Source organism: Cervus canadensis, chromosome 4 (assembly GCF_019320065.1).
Source record: "Cervus canadensis isolate Bull #8, Minnesota chromosome 4, ASM1932006v1, whole genome shotgun sequence".
Classification (NCBI taxonomy): domain Eukaryota; kingdom Metazoa; phylum Chordata; class Mammalia; order Artiodactyla; family Cervidae; genus Cervus; species Cervus canadensis.
Genome location: NC_057389.1, coordinates 62,537,811 through 62,551,805, shown reverse-complemented (window position 1 = coordinate 62,551,805; position 13,995 = coordinate 62,537,811). Strand labels below are relative to the sequence as shown.

General features: G+C 53.4%; 1 protein-coding gene across 10 annotated transcripts in view; it reads left to right on the top strand.

Annotated features, from left to right (window-relative positions):
- Positions 1–13,431, top strand: part of JADE2 (jade family PHD finger 2) — a 50,836-nt gene extending 37,405 nt beyond the window's left edge. For 7 of the 10 annotated variants that reach the window (XM_043465492.1, XM_043465491.1, XM_043465489.1 and 4 more), the window contains 3 exons: positions 4,668–4,785; positions 7,401–7,529; positions 8,766–13,431. In XM_043465492.1, coding sequence (XP_043321427.1) covers positions 4,668–4,785; positions 7,401–7,529; positions 8,766–9,574 — 1,056 coding nt within the window. In that variant the 3' untranslated portion in view covers positions 9,575–13,431. The remainder of the gene's footprint in view (positions 1–4,667; positions 4,786–7,400; positions 7,530–8,765) is intronic. The other 3 variants (XM_043465494.1, XM_043465488.1, XR_006269019.1) reach the window with 2 other exon arrangements.
- Positions 13,432–13,995: the final 564 nt, after the last annotated feature.

The window sequence follows — 13,995 nt, the reverse complement described above, 5'->3', positions numbered from 1 at the left end:
TTCTCTTAGCAGACCTCATCTTCTGTTCCTCAGACCAGAACCTTTGCCTGCTAGTGCCCTCTGGACCCATTCTCTGCCCTTTGCTCTCATGTCCTCCCCTTGCTGCCCTGCACCGGGATCTCTTTCCAGCCCACACCCACAGCACAGGAGTATCTATTTTTTCTTCATCCCCTCTCTGTCTCCAGGATTGCACCATTGTTTGAATCCATTTTACCTTGTCCCATCTTCAAAAGCAAGTCCTCCCTCCCCCACATCCCTCTAATCATCGGTTTCTCTGTCCTCGTCCCTATCTTTCCTTTTCTGTCATCCCTCACAGTTCTTACTTCTTTGCTTCTCACTCTTGGAGCTTCCTTGAAGCAATTTACTTCCAATATATTGTATTTTTAATACCTCATTTATATCTACCATAGTGGCAGGCCAGACCCCTGCCACTACCAGATTCCAGAACCTTCCACCAGGGCTGCCAGCAGCCTCCAATCTCTCCCACTTCTCCACCCTTATCCTTCAGCCTTGTCAGCAGTGGTCGCCACAGTTAAACATGCCCTTGGTCTTGAGATACTTTTCCTGTGGATGCTCTGACCAGATTCCCCATTCCTGATAATTCAGTCCTACTGCTCCCTCTCTGAGTGTTCCTTGGTCCCTGCGATCATTCACTGCACTAGGCTTTTCGTCTCATTGTGCCTCTGATCCACAGCTTTACTCCCCATCAAGAGGCTGACTCCATCCCACACCTGCCTCCCAAGCTCCAGCATCTCATGCCCAGTATGCTCTGCTCCTCCTATAACCTCCCTAGGCTCCGTGAATGCCCCTACCCTGGTCCATTCTAGCTTAAGGTAGCTGGCTAAGAGTCCTCCCTGCCCCCTGCCCTCCTTAGCCCATGTCCAGTCTCTCTCTGCCAAACTTGCTATTGTCAAAACAGCTTTATCAAGGGAATTCCCTGGTGGTCCAGCGGTTAGGATTCTGCACTTCCACTGCAGAGGGCACGGATTTGATCCCTGGTTGGGAAACTAAGATTACATGGCGTGGCCAAGAGAAAAAAACTTTATCAAAACATAAAACCTGCTTTTATTACTGATCCCTGCTCTAGTTTTGGAGGAGTTTTCTACTTGACTGATTTTTATGCTCTTTGATGTTTGTTTTATCATTTTCTTTAAAAATTGGGGTATAGTTGCTTTATACTACTGTGTCAGTTTCTGCAGTACAGCAGAGTGAATCAGCCATGCATATACGTGTATCCCCTCTTTTTTGGATTTCCTTCCCACTTAGGTCATAACAGCGCACCAAGCAGAGTTCTCTGTGCTGTGCAGTGGTGTCTCACTGTCTTCTTCATGCCTAGCAGTGTATATGTGTCAGTCCCGGTCTCCCAGTCCATTGCACTCTCCCAGCTTTCCCCTTTGGCGTCCATACGTTTGCTCTCTACGTCTGTGTCTCTATTTCTCCTTTGCACACAAGACCATCTCTACCATTTTTCTAGATTCCACATAAATGCTTTAATATACCATATTTGTTTTTCTGATTTACTGCACTCTGTGTGACAGTCTCTCGGCCCATCCACGTCTTTGCAAATGACACAATTTTGTTCCTTTTTATGGTTGAGTGTTATTCCGTTGCGTATATGCACCACAGCTTCTTTATCCATTCTTCTGTTGATGGACATTTAGGTTGTTTCCATGTCCTGGCTACTGTGAATAGTGCTACAGTGAATATTGGGGTCCATGTATCTTCTGAATTATGGTTTTCTCTGGGTATGCCCGGGAGTGGGATTGCTGGATCATGTGGTAGTCCCATTTTTAGTTTTCTAAGAAACCTCCCTACTTTTCTCCATAGTGGCTACACCAATTTACATTCCCACCAACAATGTGAGAGGGTTCCCTTTTCTCCACACCCTCTCCAGCATTTATTGTTTGTAGATTTTTTGATGATGGCCATTCTGACTGGTGTGAAGTAATACCTCACTGTAGTTTTGATTTGTATTTCTCTAATAATTAGTGATGATGAGTATCTTTTCATGTGTTTGTTGGCCATCTGTATGTCTTCTTTGGAGAAATGGCTATTTAGTTCTTCCGCCCACTTTTTTATTGGATTGTTTGTTTTTGGTTTGTATTTATAATCAGAAAAAAACAATGTAAGGAGTCCAATAGCCTGGGTTGGCTTCTAGGATGGTTGCAATACTTTTCCCTAAAAGCCATCATGGAAAAGGAATTTCACAGCATTCAGTTACATGTAGCTGTGTTACCAGAGTCTTAGGAAAAATTAGAGGAGTTGATGATTCCATAGTGAACTGGGAGTAAGGTGTAACAATGTGTTTGGATTCTCACAGAATCTTCTATAGCAGAAATCTCCAGATATTATTGATTGGGTAGTGTATGTACCCTTATCATGAAAAAAATTGAGCATTTACCTCCAATATATTGTATTTTTAATATCTCATTCATATCTACTGTGCTGTTTTGTAAAGCATACATAATCAGAATTTCTAATAGAACCAAAAAACCCCCCACTAGAATATTATCTTCCTATATATGCTGAGATGTCAAACTCAGTAGCCCATGCAGCTCACTTTGGAGCTTGGCAATAGTTCTCAGGTTCTGTGGTGCTATGTAAAATATATATTTGAGGGCCCCACCCCCAGAGAATTTGATACTCCCCCAAGCCTGGGAATCTGTGCTTTTAACCAGCCACCCCAGGGATCTGGGGGGTAATCTTGACCAGGAATTCATTTTGGCCTGCCTTGAGAAACCTTGTTCTAATGTTTCTAAAAGTCAAAAAAAGAAAGAAAACTGCATCTGTACTTAAATAGGAAGTAGACCTGATCTGTTTTTAGGCTAGATATATTGACTAGTGTGTTTTCAGGCCCCCAAAGTAGCCATGCATCCATCCAGCTGCCTTTATCCCCACTGTCCCTATGCGTGCTCAGCCACATGACTGCTGGGAAGGAAGGAGACCAGGATATGAGGAGAATGAGATTGGGTTGCTTAGATGTGATGGACAGGGAAGCCTCCTGGAGGTGACCCTGGAGCCAAGACCTGAAGGATGAGGTCCTGCCTGTCTTCCCCTTTCTCCAGGGAGCCTTTTCACCACCCCCAAGTCTGGATCAGGGTTGCCTGGTCCTGTCAGGACTTGTTCAGAGCGGTACTTCTCTGCCCTGCTGAGCAGCAAGCCTTAAGAAGGGGACTCTGCTGGCACCTCTCGCAGCTGAGCCCAGGGACCAGCACAAGCCTGTGCCTAGGGATGTGTAGGAGGAGGTTAGCTGGAGGGAGGTCCTAGGGAATCCAGGATTTGTGAAGAAGTCAGATGGTGCCAGTGTGCTGGAGCAAGGGCTCACAGGCTGAGCCAGGTGGCTGCCCCCTGGGGAGGTGCTGACCACAGGACAGCCTGGTATTCACACTCTAGGCTGCGGTGCAGAGTGGTGCTGAGAACCCACCCAGAGCCTGTCCTGTAGAGGCCTGCTAGCCTGGCGCAGGTGTTCCGGGGTCTCTTTCACAGCTAGGCTCAGGGAACAGAGGAGGCGGCCTATGCCAGCCGGGAGGTCTCATCATGGCTACTGCAGGGTGGGAGAAGTCATGGTCACGACAAGAGGCAAGGGCCCTGGAACCCTCAGGTCATGCCCAGGCAGCTTAATGCTATGAAGACCGAACTCAGCCTTGAACATGGAACCTAGCAGGAGGTAGAACCTGGTGGGACCCAGGATTCCAGTGGCCAGCTGTCCCTTTTGCTGGAGATCGTGACCCGATCTGAAGACCGTGTCAGAGCAAGGTGGTGTCCTGAAGGCGGGAGGAGGCCTGGACTTGGTCCCAGAGAGATGATGTACACTGAGAACAGCCAGTGAGGGATGGCACACGGGGTCCAGGTGCCAGGTGGACAGGAAGCAACGTTCTTCAGGTGCTTCCAAGCCAGCTGCAGGGTGGGTCCTGTCCCATGGGCTAAGCAAGATGGTGTCCCAGGCCCCAGGAGGCTCTTCCTAGCTGGCCTAAGGTAGTCCGAGAGGCCCTGCCCTTCCCCCAGAGGAGTCTGTCCCTGGCAGAGCGAACATGGCCGAGTGCACATGAGACCTTGAGCAGAGCAGCTGGGACCTGGCTCAGGGCCAGTGCAACACGTGGACAAGGGTCAGCTGCAGACTGGACGCCAGTGCATCAGGGACCGCCTCTCTACTCAGAGCTCTTCTGCTGGAGCTCTCTCATGTGCTGGTCATTTGTGTCTCAGGATAGGAGGTGAGTTTTGCCCAGGTGCTGGTGGCTGAAGAGTTTCGTTGATGTGTAAGAAGCCTTGGATGGAGGCTGAAGGATGGACTTAGTGACCTTGTCAGGCCATGACAGGCCTTGGGGGATTTACATACAGGGGAGAGCAGTCATGTTGGAAGGGCCTTGAGCGATGGCATGACTCAGCCAGGAGGTGCAGGCCCGGGGAAGGAAGGCAGAGCTGCCAGCCTGACCATTGCGGACACACTCCCTGCCCACACTGGCTCCACTGCGGGTCCTGGGGCCAAGCCTGTGCCCGGCCCTGTGTTTGAGATCAGAGAATTGCAGCTCAGGACTGAGAATGCATTCGGGGCCTGGGTACTGATTCCCAGATGTCCTGGGCAGGTTAGGCAGAGTGGCCCCCCAGAGTTGGGAGGTTGAGGTGGTTGCCCATGAGTAAGGTGGAAAATCTCTCTTGTGTTTCCTCAGGTTAGAAATCTGTGCTACATGGTGACAAGGCGCGAGAGAACGAAACATGCCATCTGCAAGCTCCAGGAGCAGATATTCCACCTGCAGATGAAACTTATCGAACAGGATCTGTGTCGAGGTAGGCGCTTCCCCTGCCTGCCGCTGGCCACCTCTCGTGATCACACCCTCGAGGGGGCTAGGTTCCAGGGAGCTGTGTGTCTTCAGAGCCTGGTGGGGCATGTGTACGGGATCAGCGGCCACTGACCCTACCCCTATGCTCTGTACCCAGTTAGTGGGCCAAGGCAGGGGCCTCCCATGGTCCTGGGTGTGTGTTGGCAGGCAAGGAGCAAAGATGTGATGTGGGCATCAGGCCTACCCTCAGGGAGCTTTCTGGTTACGGGACTCTGAGGCAGTACAGGCCCATTGTGGTTCAGGAGGGAGCTGCACGTGTACAGGTGCAAACCAGAAGCCTCAGCGGCTCTGTGCTGGTTCCAGGGCAGGAGGGGAACAAGCTGGCAAGCTTCCCTGAACCCCTGTGTGCCTGTGTGTTGATTGTGAAGAAGGCAACTGCCCCAGGGGTGGAAGAGGACCTGTGTGTTCCTTCTCTCTGACCCTATCTGACAGGATTGAGGCCCTGTGCCAGTAGGTTATTTTTCCTCTTTCTTAGGCTTTTACCATCACATGCCTTTAACAGATCTGGAAATCAAAGGTTAAAGAAGCTCTGAGAGTGGTCTGTCTTGTTAGGTGTGGATGTTGCCAGACAACAGGGCCCTTTGTGGAGTGTTAACATGTTAAAGAGGGCAGTGCTTAGTGCAGAAGATGGTGCTCTGATGTTGAATTCCATGCAGTAAAAATAGGTGGATGGAGAGATTTTTAAGCCAGAAGCTGCCACTTCAGATAGAGCCTGTGAGTTGGGCTAGGCTTGGAGCAGAGAGAAGAGAGTGGCTGGGCCACCACCAGAGTCAACAACTGAGGACCTTCTACTGCCCCATCCCTGCCCCGGAAACCAGCATTGCCTGATACAGATGCTGCATCACGGCCATTTAGAGGTCAGGGCTCACTGTGCACCCCCCAGGACTAGGGCAGCTTAGACAGGAGGCCCCCAGGCCTTCCCAGGCTCCCTCTTGTTTTTCGGTTCCTTCAGCAAGCACTGACTGAGGTTGACAGAATACTGGGCTTTGTGGTGGGCACAGGGTGCCCTGCCGTGGACTGAACGGATGGGCTTCCTGTCCTCACAGAGTTCACTTCTGGAGAGACAAAAGAAGGTGGTGTCCGGAGGCCTGCCATGGGTGCCAGTGCAGGGCACAGGTATCAGGGATGGCTTCCTGGTGGTGGTGATACTGGAACATCTCAGGCTTCCTGGGACTCACACGGGCCATACATCCCACTGCAGGAAGGCAGTGGAGAGTGGCGAGGCATGCAGTGCCCTTAGGCACAGGATTCCAGAAACATAGTCAGGAGCTCGGAGGGTCCGCATTCTCGCATTGAGTCTGGAGACATTCGCAGCTCCTAGACTTGAGCAGCAGCAACAGGCCACCTTTTTTTGATCAGGGCAAGGCATTTGGAGAGAAGACTGGTTTGCCTCTGCCCGAAGCCAATGCCCTCAGTGTTATGACGCTTCACCCATAGGGTGGGACACGGGCCGCAAGTATATTCCTGAAGTCTGTCTGGCCAGGAGCCTAGAGAAGGCTTCCCAGTGGTGGTGATACTTAGGCTGTGAACAGAACCAGGGGAGGGACAAAGAAACCATATATTTGGGGACCTGGAAGTGAGCTTGTCTTGTTAGAGAAACTGGAAGGACCCTGGCATAGCTGCAGCCAGGCAGAAAGAAAATGTCTGAAGTGACGCTAAGGGCTTGCCAGGGTCAGCTGTGTAAGGTCTGTGCCCTTGGGAGGAGCTCAGGCCACAGCGAGTGCAGTGGGGGACTTGGGAAGCCTCCCTCCAAGTATCTAGGCACTGTCCCGTGTGATAGGTGAGAAGACTGAGGCCTGGCCTGAGGTAACACCTGGAATGAACAGCAGAGCTAGGCAGAGTCCGGGAGTTGGGCCCACACTCCTCAACCTTCTCTTAAACGCTTACTCAGGAAGCCCTCCAGCCTCTGGCTGAGAAGCTAGGAGAAGAGTCGGGGCAGCTCGCCACCACAGCATGTCCCTCCCCTGTTCTGCTTTGTTCTGTGACTCCGCAGACCCATGTGGTCCTGGACTAGAAGGGTATGAGGGCCAGGGGTGTACCCCGAGTCTCCCATCAACTGTCTAACCTCCAGAGCAGACCACGAGTGCAAGGCAGGGGGCCGACCCTGTGTCAGGAGGGGAAGCCGAGGCTGCTGACCCCACAGTGACCTACGCACCTTTACCTCTGTGGCCTTGGCCTGTGAGGCCCTGTCCTGTCCACTCACCTCCAGCCAGCCTTCCTGCCCACCAGGACTCTCCTGGGATTTGTAGTCCGTAGAGATCAAACTGCAGCTCAGGTCCTGTAGAGTGGTCTTCCCCCTCCTCGTGTCGCTGAGCCCCTCACCAAGCCCCTCAGGGACTCTTACCCCCTTTTCCCACATCAGCTGTTCCCTGACTCGCTGGAGCCACAGTTATCCCAGGTCTCACCTGGCTCTGGACGGGGGCTGCAGAGGTGCAGGGGAGGTGACCTAGAAGGTGAGACGCTAAGTGATGGGGCTCCCTGGGATTCCATGCAGGGGTCTTGGTTCTGTCTGGCCTGCTTGGGGTAACCATCTCCCTCCTGCTCTCTCTTTCCCTGATGCAGAGCGGTCTGGGAGGAAAACAAAGGGCAAGAAGAGCGACTCAAAGAGAAAAGGCCGCGAGGGCCCCAAGGGCAGCCCCGAGAAGAAAGAGAAAGTGAAGGCAGGGTCTGACTCAGTCCTGGGGCAGCTTGGTGAGTGGCCTGGTGCACATGGCCAGGCTTATACCATCACTGCACTTGCAGCTCCCCGCATGTCCAGGCACTCCCACCTTCCAGGTATACAGGAGACTGGGGGTGTTGGAGCCCTATCTGGCCTCCCAAGGGTTCCTCTCATAGACTAGAGGCTGGGCCTAGGAACTCAGGAGCCTCTAGACATCCTGGCCCTTCAAGGAAGCCTGTGTCATGTTGTGGGGTGAGGGCCTGCCATAATTCTCTGTCCCTGTACCCTCTGCCAGAATGTCCTCAAATAGGCCCTCCCTTCATCCCCTGCAAACTTCCTGGGAGCCACCAGAGACCTCCGCAGCAGTGGTCTTTGCCCAGTGCATCTCACTGTCATAGCTGTCTGTCACAGATCTCTTTACTGCTGCCCTGTTAAGCATGGTATTCCTAGAGGGGCTCTTGGCCTTGGGCTTTGTCTCCCAGGATGTCATATGCTTCCTCTAGAGCACTCCTCAGGGAAGGGGCGTGCTCTAGAGGAACACCTCACCACTAGCAAGGAAGCCCCACCTCATCTCTAGCAAGGAAGCCCCAGGTCCCCTCTAGCAAGGAAGCCCCCACCTCACCTCTAGCATGGAAGCCCCAGGTCATCTTTTATTTTCCTCAGTCTCAGGAAGGAGACAGCTTGGTATCTGATGGGAACATCAGCGGCCGCCTCCCAAGACCTCAGTAAAGGAAGGAGGGCCCGTAACGGAGCTGGCCCTGACAGACACCCTTATCCAAGCCCTTGCTTTGGAAGCTTTGGAAACCGACACTCATGAAAACCCAGCGCCCCCTGGTGACCAGAGGGCTCCTTCCTCCATCCCCCCATCCCTCATGGTCCCAGGGTGATGCCATGTGGGGTGGTGAGCAGGGCTGGGTGTGCTTCTGTGCAGTCAGCAAAGGCCCTCACCTGGGTTAATGCGCTACTGTAGCCACTTTGAAATTCTTAATAATTTTTGAATAAGGAGTCCACATTTTCAGTTTGTACTCTGCTCCTCAAACTATGAAGACAGTCCCCAGGAGCAGGACATCATCTGTCTGGGGAGAAGGGTGTTCAGGGGTTGCAGGCCCGATGGACAGAACAGGTTGACTCGGCCGGGTCTAGCGCAGAGGGAGAGAGGGAGGAAGGTCCGTGATGGCGTGCAGGGCAGTGGGGGAGAGGGCTTCCTGAAGGAGGGTGGGACACACGCCTGCTGGCGTCTCACCTGCCTCTTTCCTCCCCTTGGCCAGGCCTGTCTACCTCGTTCCCCATCGACGGCACCTTCTTCAACAGTTGGCTGGCGCAGTCAGTGCAGATCACCGCAGAGAACATGGCCATGAGTGAGTGGTCGCTCAACAATGGGCACCGCGAAGACCCCGCCCCGGGGTTGCTGTCCGAGGAGCTGCTGCAGGACGAGGAGACACTGCTGAGCTTCATGCGGGACCCCTCGCTGCGACCTGGCGACCCTGCCAGGAAGGCCCGCGGCCGCACCCGCCTGCCTGCTAAGAAGAAACCACCGCAGGATGGGCCTGGTTCACGGACGACCCCAGACAAACCCCCCAAGAAGCCCTGGGGCCAGGATACTGGCAGCAGCAAAGGGGGTCAGGGACCACCTGCCAGGAAGCCACCACGGCGAACACCTTCTCACCTGCCATCCAGCCCTACAGCTGGGGACTGTCCCATCCCAGCAGCTCCCGAGAGCCCCCCACCACTGGCCCCCGAGACCCCGGAGGAGGCAGCCCCGATGGCTGCCGACTCTAATGTCCAAGTGCCTGGCCCTACAGCGAGTCCCAAGCCCTCAGGCCGGCTCCGGCTGCCCCGTGAGAGCAAGGGAAACCGGAGATCGCCAGGTGCCAGGCCTGACGCGGGGACGGGACCGCCTTCTGCTGTGGCCGAGAGGCCAAAGGTCAGCCTACATTTTGACACTGAGACTGATGGCTACTTCTCTGATGGGGAGATGAGCGACTCAGATGTGGAGGCTGAGGACAGCGGGGTGCAGCGAGGTCCCCGGGAAGCAGGGGCTGAGGAGGTGGTCCGCATGGGGGTACTGGCCTCCTAAGTCACCCCTTCCCCTGTCCTGGCCCCCCGTGAGGCCTCAGCCCAGTGACAACTGCCATTTCCAATCTCCGCTGAGTGTCTCAGACCCCTGAGGCTGCCACTCTGATGTGGTTTTATTTTTAATATAAAGAGAGTTTCGAATTCCACACTATTGTCTTTCCTCTGTGCTGGCCTAGGACGTTAGGATTCCTTCCACGGCTCTGGCCACAAGGACCAGCCCTGGTCCTGTGCACCATCACGGCCGTGGCAGCATCCCTGCCTGGGCCACGCAGTACTGCTGGGCTCCTGGCTACATGTAGGCAAGGTGATGAAGAGCTCAGGACTCCCGCCCGCTGCCACTGGGTGACACAGACTGTCGTTTGGGCATTATATGGCAGATGGGCCTGCCCCGCCTTGCTCCCAAATCCCACTGGGGTCCATCTGGGGGGGTCCTGCTGCACTTCACTGATCCCCAAGGAAGTATGATAAGTGATACCCAGCCAGAGTCTACTCACTGTCACAAGCACAATGAGCTTATACAAGAAAGCACTGAGGGGGCGAAGAGGGCCTGCTGGTTCCAAGGGAACCATAGCTGTTCCTGGTCAACCCACATCATCGGAGGCCTGCCCGCCCACCCTGCGATCCTCCACTCCCCTGCTGCTCTGCCCCTGCCAGTGCCCAGCCCGGCGGCTCTGGGGAGGGCTTCCCAGAGTCCTTCCTGAGCTGTGCCGTTTTCTCAGGGGACTCCCAGCCAGCCAGCCGCCAGTGCCGGCGGAGGGCTGCGAGGGAGGGCCAGTGCCCGGTCAGGGGCGTGGGGCTCAGACTCGCCCACTACAGAGAATCGCTCTGGGACTCCAACTTCCTTCCTTCCTTCGGGGCCAGTCTCGGCCAGGGTCTGATCAATCCCAGACAGCTGACCAGACCAGACCATTTGCCTTTTCAAGTTTCCTGCTAAGTGATGAGCTTCTTCCTTGGTTTCCTTTTGGAAACTCCTCCTTCCAACAAGCAGTGGGATCCCGGGGCCCGGGACGGGTTAGTGATGGCCTGCCAGGGCTGTTTGAAGTCTTGCTGGATCTTCCTGGTTCCTCTTCCCCTCTGAGCCTTAACCCCCTTTCCCAGCTGTGCCCTTTTAGCCCTTCCCTCCCTACCGTCACCGTCCTGCCTTCTCCGCTTCACCCTCTAAGTCCCAGGTAGTAGCTCTGAAGAGTTTCAGTGGAGTGGCCCCAGGGTGATAGCTCAGGGAACAAATGAAAAACAAAAAGGAATTCAGTGAAAACATGTTTTCTTTTCTTTTATGACTTACTCCTGGGTCACTTCTGCCACTGGTAAAGCCAGAACTTCTCCAACAAGAACCTTGCAAAAGTCCAGTGAATCAGTCGAATCATTCTGTGGATGCCAAAGAATATTTTGACCATAATACAGCACAGCCAGGACCTGACAACTTGTCACTTGGACTTTTTTTAAAAATGGAATTCTTTAGCAACCAAGTATAGAAACATGTTCGTTGCACACACCCAAGGAGGTGAGCCCAAGCTCTCGGACAAGATGCTGTTCTGCTGCTGCTGGTGTTGGATTTTGGATCCTGGGCCCACTGTGAGCTCTCCTGAACCCTAAAACTCCGCAGGAGGAGACTGACGGTGAAACCAGCGTGGCAAAAGTCTCACCATGGGGATCCCCCTCACATAACACAAAGCGCAAATCAGCGGGATGGGGAGCAGGCTGAGCACCCATCCCCGACTCCAGACTTTCAAGGTACGACAGTGGCATGGTCATGGACACTCAGTTTCATGTGAATTTTATCAAAACAGGAAACAAAGATAATGACTAAGTTTAAAGGGCTGGACAGATGTGTCCAGTCGGAGCAGACTCAGAGTGGGCTTCAAGGACTCTGGGCGTTGGGATTGCATGAGCTACTGTGTAGAGTTCAGTCTGCCTGGCGCCTTGGTGGTAGTGGCCAGTGCAGTCAGCAGCAGCGTCCTAACCCCATTCTCTGTTTACTGCCTTTGAACAGATCTTCTTCCTTCCCCGTGCTTCGGGTCACCTCGGGTCACAACCTTGTCTGTGCTGGATTGCCTGGTCTGACCTCACAGGAAGCAAAGGGACCAGCTTTAAAGAACAACCAAACTCTGCCGGGAGGTGGGGTGCTCAGGTCCAGTAGACTCGGCACTAGCCTGCTTACCCTTCATCCATCCTGAGGCCGGGTCTGGGAGCTCTGGGGGCGAGGTAGGGCAGAGAACCAGGGCAGGAACGTGGTAGGTCTGGTCAGGGCCTGGACTGGGTGGGCCAGGCCAGGAGACCAGCACTCCTTCAGAGGGCCTCTACTCAAGTTGGCCTGTAGATTTCAACCCACTTCTCAATTGGCTCTTGCTTTGAACTCAATTATCCCTGGGGCCCCGTGTCCTGCACGGAGTCGGGGTGCCTCTAAAGCTGGCTGCCCAGGGTCTGCCAGGCCAGACCCAAGAGCTTTGTTTGCCAGGCAGCCGTCCACTACTAGGATGTCCGGCAGGCTACAAAGAAGACAAGGATACTGGTTCTCACTGCTGGCCTTTCTGCCATCAGCCACAGCCCCTTTACACTTTTTCCAGCTTCCCATCCACAGTGCAGACAGCTTTGCTGCCTTTGAGGTCAAGATGGGAAGCTGAGGAGAAGGCAGGAGGCCTTTTCCAGACTAGAGGCTGACGTATGTCTTTCATGTGACCATATCTGCCCACACTCAGTGGCCCTCCTCAGGGAGGGACAAGCTGCTCTGGAAGTTATCCTGGCGGTCTTTGCCACTCTCCTGGTCTCTGCTGCCCACCTCCTTCCCCCTTCTCACAGTGAGAAAGGATAATGTGCAAGGAAAGTATTTTTATGGATCGTAAATGTATTTTAGAACAAATACAGAGAAGAAAGGTTAGAAGGGTTTATTTTATTAAAAGAGCTCTGACTTGGTGACAGTGTGTGAACATTTGCAGTGTGAAGGTCTCAGGTTCCTTGGAGAAGACACCCAGGTTTCCAAACATGGGTGTTGAGCTGTGGATGTGTGAGTGTGTGCCAGGGCACGTCTTGTGTGTCCATGTGCATGTGTGTCTGTGTGTCATGTATGGGCACACAGTGGGACTTGCCAGGGCAGTTTCTAGAGAATCACATGCCCAGTTCTGACAGACATTGGCAGCAGCTGGACTTGGCATTCCTTGCTTACTGCCAGATGTGGCCAACCTCTGCCCATACCCCAAGCTTTGCAGAATGGTCTGGATGCCTATAACAAGGCCCTTGGGGAGGCCACTTCCCATGGCCCTGGCCCAGCTGGCCACATTGGCCAAAGAGCCAGGGCTGGAGTCCAGGACCTTTGGTTGTTCTTTAAGGCACTTCCTGCCACCTTGTCCCTCAGACGCACAACACTCTGCGCTCCACATCGGCTCGGGGTGGGGGGATGATATGAATGTCACAGGAGGAGACACCTTCTGTCTTTGTTTCAAAGAAAGTTGATGTGCCATTTGTTAATATACAAGAGAAATATTGAAAATATATTGAAAAGAGCAATTTTAAATTATTTTTGGCTTATGTTGCAATATTTATTTTCTTGTATTAGGAAAGATTCCTTTGTAGAAAAAAAATGTATTTTTCATTAACGCAAAAACCTATTTCTCCTTTTTGTACATTGTCCATGTTCGCTACCCTTAACGAGCAATAGAATGTATGGCTGCCTCGCGGTGGCCAGTGCCCGCGTCCCCTGCATGCTCCTATGATCCCGCTACCACATAGCTCCCAGTCCCATCCTGTCCTGCTCACTCATGGGGGTTTCCAGAGCCTAGCCCTCACTGGAGCCTGTGGCTTCAGGACCCCCTCTGCAATCCTCGTGTGTTGGCAAACGCAGTTAATAAAGCAATGTTTTCTGTGCTGGCTGGTCTGAGGCTCTGTTGCGCTGGGGAGTGGGAGAGGGTGGGCTCAGTGAAATAGTGAGTGGTCCCTGAGTGTCCCAAGGAATATAGTGAGTGCTCAGTATGCACTGGGGCTGGGCTTACTTCATTTGCTTCTCACAGTTGTCATCCCCTGGGGTTCAGAGTGGATGATGGAGCTTCCCAAAACCACACCTCTGGTAAGAGGTGAAGTTCGGCATCAGAGTCAGGACCACTCGAGCCACCTCCAGTGGGAAGGTTTGGGAGGAAACTCTGGTGGTGGTGGTTCAGTTCCTAAGTCGTGTTTGACTCTTTGCGACCCCATGGGATGGATTTGCATGCCATGCTCCTCTGTCCTTCCCTATCTCCTGGAGTTTGCTCAAACTCATGTCCATTGAGTTGGTGATGCTATCTAACCATTTCATCCTCCGCTGCCCCATTCTTTTGCCTTCGGTCTTTCCCAGCATCAGGGTCTTTTCTAATGAATCGGCTCTTCACATCAGGTGGCCAAAGTATTGAAGCTTCAGCTTTAGCATCTATCCTTCCAATGAATATTCAGGGTTGG